Genomic DNA, 17,570 nt, shown 5'->3' with positions numbered 1-17,570 from the left:
GGATTGTCTTTAAAAAAAAAAAAATTCCAGGAATTGATAATCCAGGTTCACTGTAGCGCAGTAAATTATTTCATCATAAATCACCTGATTGCTTGTAATAGGTTACAAGTTACTTTTTTTTTTCTTCCCTAAAGTGAAACCAACATCAGAAAAATGAGCATTAACGATTATCTACATAGCAACACAAATAATCCAAAACACGGTAATAATATATTAGAATTTTTGAGGCTTTTATTTTGCTAATATTGTGCTTGGTTTCAATCCAGCAACAGGATATTGATACTTTCCCTTCGGTTGTACTTTCTAAAATACTTGAAACACCATTTTCTGTGTGCATTATATTATTTTATGTTTGAGGAATCACTGACAAAAAGCAAAAAGCATCTTCCTGCTATCTAAAACAGATTCAGCACCCTTTGAGGTGCAGTCCCGGTGATTTAGTGACATAATGCGAGATGGGGCTAGGTCACAGTCGGGTGCGAGCCCGGCACATCTTACATAACAGGTCGATTCTCCCCTGCAGACCTGCAGAGGAAATTAATATTTTAATCTCTCAGCAAGATTCAAAAGAACAGTCCCCGCTCTCGCAGGGCAGCAGATAAATAAGTGATGAGCTGCAGGTTTGTGTGACAACAGGAGGGACTGACAACAACACACACACACACACACACTGGGAGGAAGCCCGTCGATGTGGGGTTTGGCAGCCGCTTTCAAATGGGATGGAAGAGACTGATGTGCTGTGAACATCCAAAGAGCTGCAGATGTAGACCCTGAACAAGCAGCTGCATGAAGATGCTCGGGAGAGTCGCTATTTGAAATATGTGCAAACTGCAGAAATGTCAAAACGCACGGGGAACCTGCTCAGGACGTAATGTGTCACGTCTAAAGGTCACTCCCACTACATGACAGAGGGGGACGCAGACAGAGCTTCAGGCGCCACTCAGTGGCGAGTCTGAAAACAGTGTAAACAACCCAACAGTGTCTGTTATGCTACAGAAGCGTATCCACTGCAGTTATACTCACCTGAAAGAAAGATGAAGCTTTTTGTTTTTTTTAAAGGAGACTTCTTTGTTTTTTCTTTCTTCAATAGGCAAGTGCTGAAAGATGCCATCCGACTTAACAGGAATGTTTGCAGCTTTTTTTCTAGGTTAAAATGCTCTTTCCAACTAAAGGATTTAGCATATTAAAATCAAACGTAATTCCCGGAAAAAAACATTAAATAAAAAATAAAATAAAAAAAGGATTAATAAAAAAGGAGAAGCTGGCTTCAACACATACTTCAAAGTGTTCTTTAATACCTGTTAACATTTTTAAAAACAAAAGTATTCAAATGCTTTGTTTAGTCTCTTTTTCCACAATGTCAGAGATGATTTGTCCATATTAATGTACAGTTCTTTGTTAAGCATGATACACATTATTTAGTCGTTTGCTCAGACTTTCACATCCAGGTTTAAAATGAGCATCAACACACTTATTTCTTACATCCCCCCCCTCCCCCCAAAAAAGAAAACCAGATTTTAAAAAAGTGTACTGTTCCTTTAAGATCCCGGACGATTTTAACAACTTGGGTAAAATGTTGAACATCCTCTTCCTCTGATGTCACAACCGTATTCAAATTAAAGTAGCCGGCGATCCCAATTTTTGTTAAACATTTTTTTTTTAGAAAGCTATGCAAGGTAACAAATTGATTAGTTAAAATAACTTAAAAACGATGGAATGAAAAATACAGGCCTGTATCGTTAAGCAGTCAACACACGCTAGGTGACAAAAAAACATCAAAATTAATCTTGTGCGAGATATTTACAGTAAATCTAAAGCTCCTTCTCTTAATGCAACAAATATTCGGTTCAGTAACTGCAAAACGTCTCATATATAAACCTAAATGTGAAGTCATGATATCGCCTCATAACACCCTTTGACCTGGCATCCACATGCATCACACGGGGTTTTGTAAAATCATCCGAGAGGGACCAACAATCTCGCTTTACGCTTCGAAAAGGACACTTAAGATACATTAACTAGCTCTAAAATGAAAAGTCGCACCGGATCATGTAAATAGCTTCCAATGTGGAAATATAAGACACGGCAGGATGCCGTTTGGCGAGCAACACGCAGCACCTACGGGTGCCGTGTGCACACGTACTTGGCTCTGTACTCCAGGACTCTGGAGAGACTTTGAGGTTTCAGTTTTTAGGGTGTTTTTTATGTCCACATCCATGTAGAAGTGTAAACCTTTTGTTATAGACATTCCCAATAAAAAGGTCAAAAGGAGCTAGAACGAGGTGGATGTGAACGTTCCTAAAACCCAAAAATCTGAAACTCAGAACTTCATTTCCTCTCCGGTGTGCTGTGTAAACGTTGCTGTCCAAAGCACATTATTGCGAGATGAAAACGCTACAACTAGCTGTCCTGCGTCATAATAAAAGTACGTAAACCCCGGATATGATGTTGATGCCAGGTACTATGAGGGCCTGTGATACTTGGTGCCGTGTTTCAGTCAACAAATGATTCATAATATCAAATAGTTCTACAAAAGTCAGTCAACAATTTCCTGTTCCACAGTTTTTGGTGTGTAGATATATATATATATATGTATAAAAAAATCTAAAAAAACTAAACTAGTTTGACCCTTTTGAGTTTTCCCCAATCAAAACCAGCTCATAGCATATGGAACCGACAGTTTCTCTGATGTCGGCGTCTCTCCTACTTTCACGATCGCAGAGGAAATCCCTGCTCGTACTAAAAATGCTCAGTTGACTGTAGTGTGAGGAGGCGGAATGGTGGGGGGTCCAAAGTCTTCCGAGAAAGTCAATACGTGTGCCGTTGGACTCGTCCCGGCACTCCTAATCCAAAGTATATCCCTGAGTTAAATCTGTGCATAGTAGTGGCAACGACGACGATGACGATGAGTGTGTCAGTGATCACAGAAACGGCGTGCGCTCACGCCCACACAGTCCCTCTCAGACAAATAGCTCATTGTTCTTCGTCTCCGCCTGCTAGTAGTTGAGGAGGCGTTCCCTTTCTGTTCCGGCGTTACGCTTGTTCGCAGCAAACACTTTTGCTTTGTTCACCGAGGGACCTGTGGAAAAAAAGACGAAGAAAAAAAAAAGANGTTACGCTTGTTCGCAGCAAACACTTTTGCTTTGTTCACCGAGGGACCTGTGGAAAAAAAGACGGAGAAAAAAAAAAAGAACGCGTCAGCTAATATTCCAACAATGCAATCCGTCGTAGGATCCAGTGTGACGTCACTGACCGATATAACTGAGCAACACGGGGAGGAAGATGAGGCCGTGCGTCGCCCCCAGCAGCACGATGGCCAAGAACATCCGAAAGTAGAAGACCTGGAAGATCTGCGACTTGGAAAGAGCCAGGATCAGGATCCCTCCAAACTTTGTTAACGTGATCCCACTGAACACCTGCGGGAAGGAACCAGAGTCATTCAATGCCATCTGATGATGATGACATCAATTAGTATTAGCAGACAGAGAACCAAATCATTTTGTGTCATAGAGTGAAAGCAGAAACTGAATGTAAATTTGAGTTTCCTCACAAATTTGACATTTTTTTCCCGACTTATTTTTCCCAGCAAGCTTGTTCACACTGATATCCACATTAGCAGACAAAAAAAAACAACTAAAAGCTCCCGATTCATGTCGAAAAAGCTTCCGATAGTGAAATCGGAAGAACAAGGCAGAGCTTACCGAGCTGCCCATGTGAGCCAGCGACTCCTCAGCCCGCTCGGCTCGGCTCGGCTTCACGCTGATGGAGAACGCTCGCACGATGTGACTGCAGAACTCCACCGAGATGCCACAGCACTGCAACACAGGGCGGGACGCGACTCAGCGGCAAAGCTCGACATGTTCAAATGTTTCACTAACTTTGAATTCATTAGTATTGTTTCATATGACAGAGGAAGGTCATATTGTATAGGACAGAGGAATGTCAAGTTGGGAACAGAGGGAGACTTGTTGTTGCTACAGTGTGTGATAAACCAGCAATGTTCAAAAATGGAAGAAAAACATATTCCTTAATATAACTTGAAGTTTTTTTATCATCAAAAGGGCTAATCCTGTTGAACACTTATATTTTAGAAGTGAAAGAATTCCTGTTAATAAAATGTATTCATTAAAATGAAACTTGTGCATATGCACTGAACTGAAGTAATTAAAGAGTCAAAGTTGAACCACAAAGTAGGTCTGAAAGAGACGGTAAAATGAACAATTATAATTACAACTGACAATGTGGCCAATAATGGAGACAATATTCTTAGAGCAGGTAAGATTTGGTCAAAACCTGATGGAAATAATGTATAGAACTAAAAGAAAAAAATGCTGTAAAAAGCTTATCGTCTAACGCAACCTAAAATATGCACTACCGTTCAAAAGTTTAGAAAAAGGAAAAATAACTCAAATGTCCTTATTTTTCAAAGTAAAGCACTGCTTTTTTTCAATGAAGATAACATTAAATTACTTAGAAATACACTCTATACATTGTTAATGTGGTAAATGACTAGTCAAGGTGGAAACGTCTGGTTTTTAATGAAATCTCTACGTGTATTCCAGTGTTCTAATGGTACATTGTGTGATCGCCTTAGAAGACTAACAGAGGGTTAGAAAACACATTTTATGTTAGCACAGCTGAAAACAGTTATGCTGGTGAGAGAAGCTATACAACTGGCCTTCCTTTGAGCAACAAGTTTGAAGAACAAAATGAATATTTCAAATAAAAATCTTTATTTCTAACCTTGCCAATGTCTCGACTATATTTTCGATTCATTTTGCAATTCATTTGATAAATAAAAGTGTGAGTTTTCATGAAAAACTCAAAATTGTCTGGGTGACCCCAAACTTTTAAACGGTAATGTACGTCTAAAGTCATTTCTAAAGTAATTCTCGCTTTACTAAAAATGCATGTCGTTTGTTATTGTGCTCGGGATAATGTTCAGGGGTTTCCCGTTGCTGCTCACCATGACCAGGTTCACGAGGGATATTGCGTTGAGGCTGATGCTCCACAGCCACATGACGCCAAACATGTTGACCAGGATCATGGCGATGGTGAGGGTGACCAGCACGGCGGCCCACAGCTCGAAGCCCAACAGCACCGTCGACACCAGAAAGATGGACGCCAGCGACAGGCTCAGGTTGATAGCCGTGTCATGTGCGATGGTGAGGTACTGCTCGTAGAACACATAGAAGATGCTGGAACAAAAGGGAAATATAATTTAGTAAACACCCCTTCAACACTGTTGTTCAGTTTGTTGATGGACAAAACAGGATGCTTTTCTTATTACTAGTAATCTACAGAATTATCCAGTCATGCACTGCAATAGAGATTTGCAAGTCAACTTAATCTTCTTTAAAAAAAAATTTAAATGACAAAAGGAAAAACTTAAATTAAATAGAAAATAATAATAAAAAATAAAAAAAAATAAAGATAAAAAAAGACAGACCACCAATAAGTCAGCAATTATAATGTTGTATCTGCAAAACACTTGACCTCAGTATCTGAAGTTGCAATCTACACAACACAGGTAGATACACTGGGGACTCAAGGTCAAACTGTATCGACATTTATAATGTTTTCCTTGCTGTGTGCTTCTCTGTGACCTACTTAAGAACCCCTCCCCCAATGCCCTTTAACACTCGACTTGAAAACTTGAAAACAAGAAAAACATGAACTACAAGTATTCCACCTTAAAAACACTGTAATAGAAAAAAAACACCAATGGCTGTGTGTGTGTGGGGGGGGGGGNGGGGGGGGGGGGACTGAAAACACCTAATTACGGTCTCAATAACCATAAAGTAGCGTATGCTCGGAAACGAGCACAGCGAGACCCCCGTGGAGTGAAACCGGACTCACCTGTAGGCAAACACGTTGTGGCCCATGGACTGAGTGATGTTAGCGGCCAGGATTCGAGCCATTTTTAAAGCCTCGATGTAATCGGGAGATTCTTTCAGGATGGTGTGGTACGTCATGAAGTACGTGGCTCCGACCCCGGCGCCTTTGGGATACAGGTCGACTGCCGAGTCGTAGGCTGCATGGCCGCTGGAGGAGCAGGAGAAGTGTTGAGAGAAAAATGGAGGGGGGAAATGTAATGAAAAGACCCGTAATGAGACGCTCTTAGGAACAGAAGTTAAAGTGAAATTATTCGACGTGCGTTTTCAATTCGAATACAGAGAAACGAGCCGAGCAGAGCTATAACTTTACCCTTTTCCACACTTGATGTTTGGATTGTCCGACAGGAACATGGGTAGAAACCGCATGAAGTCGTCTCCTTCTGGCCTCTGCTTTCCACTGGGAGTCATGGGCCGACAGTGCACACAGGAGGCGTTTACCACTGGGAAGACACATCAGGATTTCATACATCTCACAAGATTGGAGAAATATACACATTTGTTTTCTGAGAAAGCAATGAACAAAACAAATAATGACTTCAAAAGTTACACAACACAAATGTTAGGAATAACAACTCAGGACACTGTGAGCCTAAAAAAAAATCAAAAGTACAGGTTTAAATAATGCAGTTTTTTTGTTATAGATGTCTGTACTTAATACTGACCATGTCGTTATTAAAATGGTAATTTTCATATCCTTCCTGCAACTGCACGCAGCTAAATTGCCCAACACTATATACAGTAAATATTCCATGTGGTTCAAAGACTTTTATTTTTACTTCCCAGTTCCTCAAATAAATGTCCCGCTTTTTAACAAAAGCAAGTCATTTTAATAACCAGGGGACCTTTTAATAAAAGAATACCTCAATTTTCCATTATATAAAAATACCAACATTTTCTTTTGTTGAAAACCTTAAACAGGTTTGCATGAGTCAGTCATAAAGTTTAAATATTGCAAAACAAAAGTATTAGTTTTAAATACAATGCATATTACTGTCACAATAATTACGTTAATGCCGTGGCTATGTCCTTTAAACTATTTTTTTTTTTGCAGCTTGGGACAGCGGGGCAATGAGGCAAGGGTTCAAAGTATGTTGACAGTAGATAAAAAAGTACCAGAGGCATTGCAGAAAGCCCCACTGGTGTTGTAGTATCGGCAGCAGGTGGACTGCGGCTTCACCCAGTCGAAGTAGTCGTCGAGCCAAGAGGACGGCGTGAAGGCGATGGTCGTGCTAGGAGTAGACGGAAAAGGGAAGAGTAATAGATTATATAACCAGAGGTTAGAGCGGGACTTTGCCTTTTTATGACATTTACCTAATCTGAACTCCCAAGTGTTTCAGGTCGTGGTTCCTAACAATCATATACATTCAATAATTGAAACACTTCCTCTTTACTCCTTTTTGTTTTTCAAATCTTCAATGAGATAATAGGAATGAGTCCTAAAATAAATGACCACCGTTTCCCTTCTGGTCCCCTCGTCTCAGTCAGTGGGTTTGTTGAATGGCTGTTTGGTTAGATGCCTGAAATACGGTCTTTGGTTAACATAAGATGAGGAGATTTTCACTGTTGTGTTCTACAACATAACGCATGAGAGTAAATAACCGATCATCTTGCTAAACGAGTAAGTATCATAAATGTTTGCCACGCAACGTATTTTCTGCAATAATCCAAATTCTGATGACAAAAGAAATCCCTCTCGTCCTTCTGTCGGGGGAACCGGTGAATCTATCTCGTCTTGTGCAAGTAGACCATCGGTGGTGTAACTCCTCCCTAGACTTACTAGTTGCTGATGAGCGAGGCGCTGTAGACCTGCTGGACCAGAGAGTCGTTGTTGCAGCCGACCCCCCCGCACACAGCGCTCTGGCCCTCTGGACTGGTGTAGTTATGACCGTCCTCCACCACGAAGTACACCGGAGCGCCGGTGTGGAGATACACGCTCAGGTTCTTAAAGTACTGCAGCACGTACGAGTCCTAGATGAAGAAAGAAGAGATCTCCATGAGGACAGACATGCTCACCAAGGCACATGTGCAAACATGCAACGTTACATATGGAAGATTCAGTGAAACCGAAAATAAACTGCATCACTGATAAGTGCTCCTACACATAGTATAACCTATTACTATCAATAGATTCAAGCACCAACAATCCATGAACACAGTTGTGATAAAAAATAAAAAAATGCAAAAACATACATCCGGCATGGAGAGTTTCTGGTCCAGTCCAATATCCACTTTATCCACCACGGAAATACTGAAGGAGAGTATTCCCACAAAAACTGCCACCTGAACAAAGGGAGATGAAAAAGGTCAACGGACAATATAAACGGCCAATATATTCCACTCTATGATAAGTAGCAGTCGCACTAAATCAACACGGTTAAAGAATACTTACGATGATTGGTCGCACCCACTCTTTGAGGATGAACGGGGCGAAGATTTTCCTGAAGAAGCGGAAGAGGAAGCTGTCCTTCTTTTCTTCCTGGCCTTCCGGCAGCTTCGCACAGCAAAAGATGTCGAGTCGATTCGCCTTTTGAACACAACGGACGACGCAGAAATTGATGAGCGGAGCTCAATGTGAAGTTTGAGTCGTGTGTTGAATCTCGTCGAGCGTGTCATTGAGCACGTGAGTTTAGAAATCAGTTTATTAGCGAGTGCAGAGATTGGTAGGATGAAAACTTTTCTCTCGCATGTGTACAACATTAAAAAAAAGGGTCAGGCTGTTAAATCTGTAGGAGATTGTGTAGAAGTTCCCAATCTGCCATCGTTAAGGCCTCCAGAATCATCATGTGCGTCTCACCTCCTGTCTCTGGGCGTCCAAGCCGAGCAAGCTGACAAAGCAACTGATCTGCAACAGGAAATCAATGAAAATGGCCAAGCCGGCAAACAGAGAGAAAGTCCTCACGGCGGGCATGTTGGACAGGGCTCCTGCAGAGGAAAAAGGTCATCAGGAAACTATGACACTGAGAAATATCCCGGCATATTATCACTCGGAAGACCTACAGTGTGTTCGACATTGTCTGTGTACTTTAAATGATTAAATAGGTCGTGTATTTTACCCAGGAAAAAGGCGACCGTCTCCGAGAAGGAGGAGAGAAACATGCTCGGGGCTACGTCTCCGAGGATACGCCCAATCTGCTGGTGGAGCTCCTCCTGGGGCTTCCGCTCATCCCTCTGTTCAGAAATACAAAATAGGGAAAAACTAAACTTTTAGGAGGCGTAACAGGTTTTATTGGCAGCATCCAAATAAAATAAAAAGGGGTAGGATTTAGTTTCGAAAACATGCAGACTGGCATCCAAAAGCACAGTTGTCATAACATACATAACTAAACAAGGTCACTTTTCAAGTGAATGAATAAATTAAGATGCAACTAATATGGACGCAAGCATTGAACCATGAAACAAAACAATTGATTAATACAGAACACTGTGCTGGAGGTTACCTGATACGTCTGGACAATGATAAAGATGTTGTCCACCCCAACAGCCAGCACCAGGAAAGGAATGACCTCAATCACAATGAGGGTGAGGGGAATGCCAGCATAGCTGAAGATCCCCAGTGAGGAGGACACCGAGCTGAGCACAATCAGGATGCCCGCGATGCCCAGAGAGATCTTAGAGTCCACCTGTAGGGGCAAGAAAAGGGACAGAGGATCGGCCACGTTCTTCCCTTTAGCTGCTCCCTTTCACGCTCGGAGCAGGAAGTTGTCCAGCATGTTCCACTAGTTGTGTCGGATCAAAAGAAGATTGTCCAACTCTTGCGTCACAGACAAGTAGAGTGACACTGCGTACCGTGTAAATATTTCAGATATGGACAGGGTTCATACACATGTTGACCAATGGATTGACAGGACTTTAAACCGAATGTCCATGACCAAACATTTTTGTGAAATCTCGATGTATAGCCTACACGAGTCCACCTTAACCCTCCCGTTACCTTTCGGGTCAATTTGACCCCATTCAATGTTTAACGTCGGTGTTCTTTACGGTCAATTTGACCCCAGGCTGTTTTTCACTGTGTCAAACATATAAGAAATATCAACTTTTTTAAATATATTTAAAGGGCTATTTAGGTAGTCAACAAACAAACATAAAGTACCTCACACTTAAACTTGGGAAACAATATTAATTCTAATAATTTTCTGGAGGTTTTAATTGCTGGGGTCAAATTGACCCCGAGGGTAAAATATGTAAGTAAATGTGAAGGTAACAGGAGGGTTAAATGACACAAATAGTTTGATTGAAGGAATTTATATATTTCTATAAATGTTATTTATTTTAATCAAACCACGTAAATGAACATATGAAAACACATTTTCATGACTTTTCCTAAACTTCTGGAAATTAAATTTTTTTAAATATTGAATCGGGTCAATATGACCCGAAGGCGACAGGAGGGTTAAAGGACTTTTCCAGTCCTGGAAATAACCATTTAAAAATGCCATGACTTTTCCAGGTTTTCCATGACCGTACGAACCCTGTATGGACCGTGGTTAAAGACACTTGAGAGCTATAAAAAAAAGCATTACACATTGAACAAAAACAATGGCTGTCTCACCATCACCCTCCTGAAGCTGTTGATGTGACCCAAGGCCAGCGAGATGTAGACGAACATGATGGCGTAGCTGATCACTATGGTGCTGATGTCACTGTTGCTCTCTCGGTTTATTTCGTCTTCAATACTCCTCTCAGAACTAAAAGCGATGGTCAGGTTCGGATTGTTGAAGTTCTTCATGAACTTGATGAATCTGCAAATTAAATTCACGTTAATGCAAAGACGCCGTTAACAGTTATCTCGTTAGGTAACCAAAAAGATCTCTTTCTTCAGAAACAGATAAGACGCCTCACTCGCTCTCCCATGCCAGAGCCTTGCCCAGCCGGATGGAGTCGTTCAGGTAGTTGATGATGGGGAAGGTGATCACTAGAGCGGTGGCGTTGTTGTAGTTGGTTTCTGAAATGAAGACGACATTCAAAAATCGGCAGTTATCAACCACGTTAATAACCGGAGAGCCGTCTTGCGATGAGGTCACACCTTAAATCTGCGCGGCAGATCGCGAGACCACAAATAAATCCATCTTGTCCTACTTCAAGTAAATGTGTTTGTGTCTGGACCAGCGTGGCTTCTACCAATAAGCATCCCAGGAGTAGCCAATGGCAGCGATGGGCGTGGTCGAGGTGTGTGTGTGTGTGTGTGAGACGCAACGACAGAGAGGTGACTGTGCATTCAAAACAACAACTCTTCAAGAGAGGAGCTAAATGTTGCGGGGATTGTTTCTTCTTTGAGAGAAGAACAAATAAAGGCAATAACGACTGGCTTTAGTAGAAGTTTGATTGAGAGGTCAGTTAATCCAGTCAGCTGCAAAGTATTCTTTTTTGAAGTGTACAATGGCTGCTTCTGGAAATGGTTGTTAGTAATCAACCAACTGGCGTGTCAGGTCACAATTTTGTCCAGGGCGTAAAGCTGGAGGACCAATGGCCACTTTCCCACTTCCTAACCCTCCTACTTCTGGCTGCGACCACACCCCTTTCATTTTGATCACGTCCACACCTGTATAGTTTCACGACTGCATGATTGTCACGATGTAATCAACCTGACAACTAATTAAAAACTGCTTATGTTGTAGTCCAACATTTTTTGTATCATTCTTGATTCTTTTACATGTTAGCATCTCAAACAGGGCACTTGTAACCCGACTCGGTGATCAAAAGAGGAAAGGATTTCTTCTTCTTGGCGCAATATAAGAATCTTCAGAGGTTGCAAATTGATTATGTAACCAATGTAAATTCTTCTCTGCCCTGAAAAAGGTGTTAATCCAGCTCACCATCGTAACCCCCGAGGGCCAGCCAAGGGAAGATGGGGCCCCCATAGGTGCCGAGACAGGGGTCGTGGAGCATAGTGGTGTCGTTGAGGGATGCTGGCGCACTGTGGAAGAAAAGACATGAACAGACATTATTAGTCTAGCACAGTGATCATGATCTTTTGCCATTTTTTGACCTGATTGTAGTGCAGTCAAAAACCTGCACTAGATTTATGCTGCCAATTAAGACCATTTTAAGACCGTGGGAGGGGGTCAGTTTATTGGTCAACCGACAAAAATCCCTTAAATGAAGCAGCGGACCTCACCTGACACAGTAGAGGAAGTGGCTGTGAAAGTCAGCGTAGACATAGAAGTCGTCTTCGAGAGTGTGGTCGAGCACAGCGTGGCTGTTCTGGAAGTAGTTGAGGACACTCAAGATGGTACAGTTGGTATTGAACGGAGACAGTGGAGCCAAGCAGATGTCATTCAAGGTGACACTTTGGTTCTCATACGTCGCTATAATGCCTTCGATGGAAAGCTGAAGGTCCAGCAACTGGTGGCAACACAAAAAAAATGAAAGTAGAAGAAAGGGGAACCAATTAACCACAGTTTTCAGAAAAGCAGCTGGAAAGTTTCTATTTTAGCTGGTGACAGAAACAATACTTCTTTCAGCGACTCCAAGGACTAAACATTGCTATTGATCCTTCTTCCATATCGACTTCAACTAACCCACCTGGTGCAGGATGTCTTTGGCCAGGATGGATTCAAATGGGACATCTGATCCTCCAAAGTAGGGGGAGTAGATATACTGCTCATTGAGCGGAGTGGTTATTATGAGCTGCGCGGTTCTAAAAAAGGGTCCGAAGTGGCTGTCAAAGTAGTCCTTCTCTTGCCGGGCCTGGCTCGCGGGGGACGACCACAGCTCGACGGGGTCGGTGGTGATGCGCATGTAGACCAGGCCCCCGGAGGAGGCGACCACCACTACCAGGCTGCCCAGTATGACCAGAGAGGGATGGCGCACACAGAAGGAACCCCAGGAACTGAAGAGGAGCCGCAGAGCGTTCTCGAAGCGCTCCCCCAGTGTCTCGCAGCACGACGCGTTTACTTCAGAGGAGAAACAACAACAACTGGGGGTCAGCTCACGTCACGCGGCGATGATACAACGATGTTTATATGTGCATTACAACCAAGGAGATATTCAATTAGTGGCACAACAAACCGATTACTGAAAGAGAGGACTATTATAATACCGTGGTCAGGATTATTGCTGTTGAGAGACGGTGGGTTGTTGCTGTCCAATATGGGGCCATACTCGGACATGATGGTGTTCCTTCTGTGGGCACAAAGAACATCACATCACATTTATCTGACACTTTTATCCAAAGCAATTTACAGTCATATTATATTCATACACCGTAGCGACAGGGAGCAATTCAGGGTTAAATGTCTTGCTTAAGGACACATTGACTAGGGCTGGGATTGAGCCGCCAACCCCCTGATTGGTAGACGGACCTGCTAACCACGCAAGCCAGTTGGATATCAAGCATCAGAACCAACGTGTTTGTTTTCAGTGTCGGCCGGTATGACCCATGAATCTAAGAAAAATATGCCACAAGAAAAGAAAACAAAATCCTTTACCTGTAACACCAAGCTCCCAGTACAGCGCTAATAAAGATGATCAGGAAAGCTGCGTAGGAGATCCACATGATGAAGGTCATGGCATCGATACCAAAGATTGTCCAGGGAGGGGGAACAGGGGGAGGCACAGGTTTGGGGCCACAGGCATTTGAGCAGTCCTGACAGGAGCAGGGACCCGAGCCGTCATCCAGGCCTTCTGTGCAGGCGGACGTCTCGTTGTTCATGGGAGTGTAACCGGACACCGGGACGTCTGGGGCAAAGACACAAGAGTCAAAAAGGTAAACATCGGTTTGAAGAGGGAAAACCGGCAGGGAGATTTTTCGGCAGCATTAGCACAACAAAAAAATGAAGCGCTTCAAAATGATTTACCCGAGAATGTGGGGATGATAGGAAAAGGAGTCTGTCCATTTTCAATATTGAACATGTACTGGATCCAGTTGGTGGCATTGCAGTCCTTTGCATCCCTTCCACACAGCAGTGATAAGGCCTTCACGTTGCTGGATGGTGCCTGGACGTCCTGACAGGCATTATACATGGCTGAAAAAAAGAAGAAGAAAAAATTCTATTAATTCAGTTAAACGCAGTTATGACTGAAAGTCACCGACTAAATCACACAACATGATGTTAAAATAGGAAAATAATGAAGCTTGGCGTGACATCGCATGAAAATAATAAGAGCTATGCGTTTTTCCCCTCTGGCTGTGAACTCACCGTTGGAAAATGTCTTCCCAATATAGTACTGCACTGCCACGACATTGGTCCCATTGAACTGGGTGGCATTCATGAACTGACTCTGGTGAGGGCTGCACGACAGCTCACAGAAGAGGTTCATCAGGTTGAAGAAACAGGCAGGACACCTGCACGCGGAATTTGAAGTAAAAGAAAGCGGCCATTGCAAAACTTAATAAAAATTTTAAAAAGGCAATAACAAACGCAGTAAAGTAAATCAAACCTACAAAGATAAGAAAACCTTATAAAGCCTTATAAAATCAGAGTAATTTGGCCAGTGAGCCAGGGAGTCTGTCCTTAAACCATTATTGGTGACATGCAAAGTCAAGGCGTGCATGTTTAAACAACAACTTTTTGAGAAGAACAAGAACGAACAGATTCATAAGGGCAAATACTCTTATTATTTTTGTTCAGATATGCATAATGCCCTTCAAAGCGTGTCATGTGCTTCATTAGTTCAACTGCAGTGCATACCGAGACAGAAATTGAAGAGGCAGCTGGAGGCTCCCTTTGAGGGTGTTCAACTGGTTAACGTCACAGCAGAGGCGTCGGTCTCCGTAGTCATAGCCGGGGCAAAGCTCCTGTAAACACAAGAGGGATGAGTCACAGAATTTTGTCCACAGTGCAAAAAACAAAACCAAAAAAAAGCAGAAGAATATCACAGATGGTCAAAAGTCAGCGAAAACAGGACAAAAATACATCAAGACGCTTCTCCACGTACCGTGAGAAGGTCATAACCCGTAGCGTTCAGAGGGACGGCAGGACCAGTGTAGTTGCAGTTGTACTTTTTTCCGGGCACCTTTATGGACTCCCCGCACTCACCATACCACACACAGTGCTGCGCCTCAACCTGCCGGAGAGACAAAGAAAAGACAGTGATGATACGCTCAGTTTTTCATAAAGCAAATGTATTTGTTTGAGTACATTGGTCTGCATTCAGCACATCGCTTTTATTGCAGAGTCTGTTTAATTTTAAGAAGCTTTTTTTTTTTTTATGAGAGCATACTTCTATTTCTATCTGACGAGGACGTGGACAAGGTCTGGCCAAAGAATCGAAGACAGACAGCTCGTAGAGTTCCTCTATAAGTCCACGAAAAGAGCATGTGACTTTAGTTTTGGCTGCTCAAAACGGACTAGGCTATTCTGACCCGAGGTTAAAAGCTGTCCCCTTTTTACCTTGAGGTTGAACATTTTTGTCAAGTCAAACCGTGTTCCTGCGTTTCTAGTATCTCGTGCTCTGCAACGCTGAAAATAAAAATGTCACTTCTGCAATTCTTTTTCCTTAAGAGCTTGCATTTGAAGAGCAGCCTTGAAATACTCAGAGTCAGTTTAGTCACATCGCGCATGATTGTCTTGCCTAACCTGACATCAATCGTCATGTACGGAGGCCAGAGAAAGGAGAACTGTTTTTTTATTTTTATTTCCAAGGCAACATATCAACACTCAATGACTGTTGATATGGCTCCAACCAAGTTCAATTTGAGCACTTGAAACATTTAATTGAATGTGATACGATAGAGAAAGTACAAACACATCCATCCAATTGAATGTTACACACGTTGGTACAATGTAAAGCTTTTGCAGTTTCAGTTGTCTGTTATCTGTCTATTCAGCATTGAAGCGCTCACATGTTCGGTTTTGGGAGGGGAAGTTAATGCACTTAGTCCACAAACTGTTTTATGAGTGAGTCCAGTGTTACACTCTGTCCTACTTGTGCCTTGTGGGATTTAGTTCAAGGGCAGCATTTGCATTATTGTTTCTGGTGGGTGCAGCTACACTCGGCCAGTCCTTAAAAACGACAGTGTACCAACTATTGCTCCAAAGTCAACTTGAAAAACTCAGAACGAGTTGTGAGATACTTGTTTATGTGCAGTAAGAACCAGAAGTTGTGTGTGAAGTGGTTCATAAACAAGGAGTGTGTGGGCCAGTTCCTTTCAACTCATTCCCACTTCTCTAGTGCAGTCTCCAAAAACGCAGTATACCACATCCATTTTCTCTTCTTTTTGCCTTGAAACCGTAATGATTCACCATATTCTCGATTGATCAATGTTTAGCAAAGTTTTGCAGTTGGATTGACCTAATTACCTCTTCAATAGGAGGGCAAACAATGCAGCCAGGAGCAGCGAGAGATAAGCAAGAGAGTATCACCTCCATCCGATTAAATCTAGATTAGTGTGTTGTGATCAATACCATCAAGGTGCACCCCGAAGATCGTGTTGTAATTTCTCTTGTAATGTGATGCCACGTTACTTACATTATGTATTATCTAGTATTAATATTATCCTTTAATAGGGTTGTCTAAAAAAAATTATATATAATTTTTTATAAAGCAGACATGCAAGTTTTCTGTTTCATCTCAATGACTACATTAAGATGTTAGAAATATTATAAAAAGATGCATCGTGCAATCTTTGCAATCAGTGGTAGTCACACTATGTTCTCTACAGATCCAGCTGATGTCTACTTGTTGAATTACATACTCACGCTGCACATTCAGTTCTTTTTTCATTCCACCTTAAACACCATTTAACCATAAAAACCTGGCTTGGGGTGATCACAACCTCGACTGGAGCATGTTTACTTCGGCTTTATTTAATTAACATAGGGTGGTGTTTTTTTTAATTTATTCTGCCAAGAGCACGAAACTCGTCTCTGTGGAAAGTCAAAGCTAATCCGTCTTCACTAGTTTTGGTTACCACGATCGAGGCTGGTGCAAGTTTTCAACAAACATTCATACTATCCAGCTATTATTATTATAATTTCGCTAACGTTAAGCCAATTACCGGCTCACGCTGTTAGTGCTCCGGTTAGAAAAAACACACACAAACAACTAAAAGGCTCAAATAGCTGAAATAACCGGGAGTTTCGCTAGCAACCCTTCAGATAAACAGCAGACTAGCAACAGCAGACCGAGCTGAGTCATATTTTAGTCACGAGAACCCTGGCGTTAGTTGACACTCACCCATCGAAAATGTCCCTCTGACAAGAGGATAATGAAGAAAAGGTGCCATGAAAGGCTTTTCCATGGAAGGACTCCCATCCCTGTGCCTGAAAGGACCGAGTCGTACTGACTGTTCACATAAAGTTTCGCATATATTGTTGATGGTTTCTTCTTCGTTGTATTATTTGTACGGGGCGGAGACAAACTGCCGCCTCAGTGCTGCCGCCAAACGGTGTGGATGACGCACTGCATCTCCGCGCCAACATAAACAAATCCTAAACCTTTGAAAACCTCTTTTTACCTTCGCATTGAAAATGCCGGAAGGTTATGTTTTGATTGCCGTGTATTTATTTATTTATTTGTATGCGTGTTATTCGCGAATCTCAAAAAGTATTGAACCGAATCGCATGAAATTTGGTGGGATGATTGTTTATTATCCGGGGACCAGTTGATTAGATTTTGGGATCGATCGGGTCAAAGGTCAAAGGTCATGAACAGGTCAAAATCTTTCGCAGAACTCAAAAAGTATTGAACCGAATCGCATGAAATTTGGNTTTGATTAGATTTTGGGAT

At 42.2% G+C, this 17,570-nt stretch overlaps 1 protein-coding gene across 1 annotated transcript; it reads right to left on the bottom strand.

Annotated features, from left to right (window-relative positions):
• Nucleotides 1-1,273: 1,273 nt before the first annotated feature.
• npc1 (Niemann-Pick disease, type C1) lies at nt 1,274-17,112 on the bottom strand. Its single transcript, XM_056411246.1, has 25 exons — nt 17,019-17,112; nt 14,778-14,906; nt 14,531-14,637; nt 14,039-14,184; nt 13,697-13,864; nt 13,328-13,577; nt 12,940-13,022; nt 12,423-12,793; nt 12,016-12,242; nt 11,714-11,814; nt 10,740-10,842; nt 10,450-10,639; nt 9,335-9,517; nt 8,951-9,065; nt 8,692-8,819; nt 8,287-8,421; nt 8,088-8,177; nt 7,675-7,865; nt 7,011-7,126; nt 6,208-6,337; nt 5,860-6,045; nt 4,967-5,198; nt 3,702-3,815; nt 3,254-3,416; nt 1,274-3,079 (listed from the first exon to the last, which is right to left on the bottom strand). Exons 1-25 carry the CDS (start codon nt 17,094-17,096, stop codon nt 2,997-2,999), a joined length of 3,819 nt encoding a protein of 1,272 aa, XP_056267221.1. The 5' UTR covers nt 17,097-17,112; the 3' UTR covers nt 1,274-2,996.
• Nucleotides 17,113-17,570: the final 458 nt, after the last annotated feature.

The sequence above is a fragment of the Pseudoliparis swirei genome, unplaced genomic scaffold, assembly GCF_029220125.1.
Source record: "Pseudoliparis swirei isolate HS2019 ecotype Mariana Trench unplaced genomic scaffold, NWPU_hadal_v1 hadal_176, whole genome shotgun sequence".
NCBI classification, from domain to species: Eukaryota; Metazoa; Chordata; class Actinopteri; order Perciformes; family Liparidae; genus Pseudoliparis; species Pseudoliparis swirei.
This window is presented reverse-complemented; position numbering and strand designations above follow the sequence as displayed.

Excerpts from the sequence above, each read along its gene's own strand:
- npc1 (XM_056411246.1), bottom strand. The coding sequence starts at position 17,096 with ATGGGAGTCCTTCCATGGAAAAGCCTTTCATGGCACCTTTTCTTCATT. Across the intron at positions 14,185-14,530 it reads CCTCTTCAATTTCTGTCTCG|GTGTCCTGCCTGTTTCTTCA; the intron begins GTATGCACTGCA and ends TTCCGCGTGCAG. Across the intron at positions 11,815-12,015 it reads CACTTCCTCTACTGTGTCAG|TGCGCCAGCATCCCTCAACG; the intron begins GTGAGGTCCGCT and ends TTTCTTCCACAG.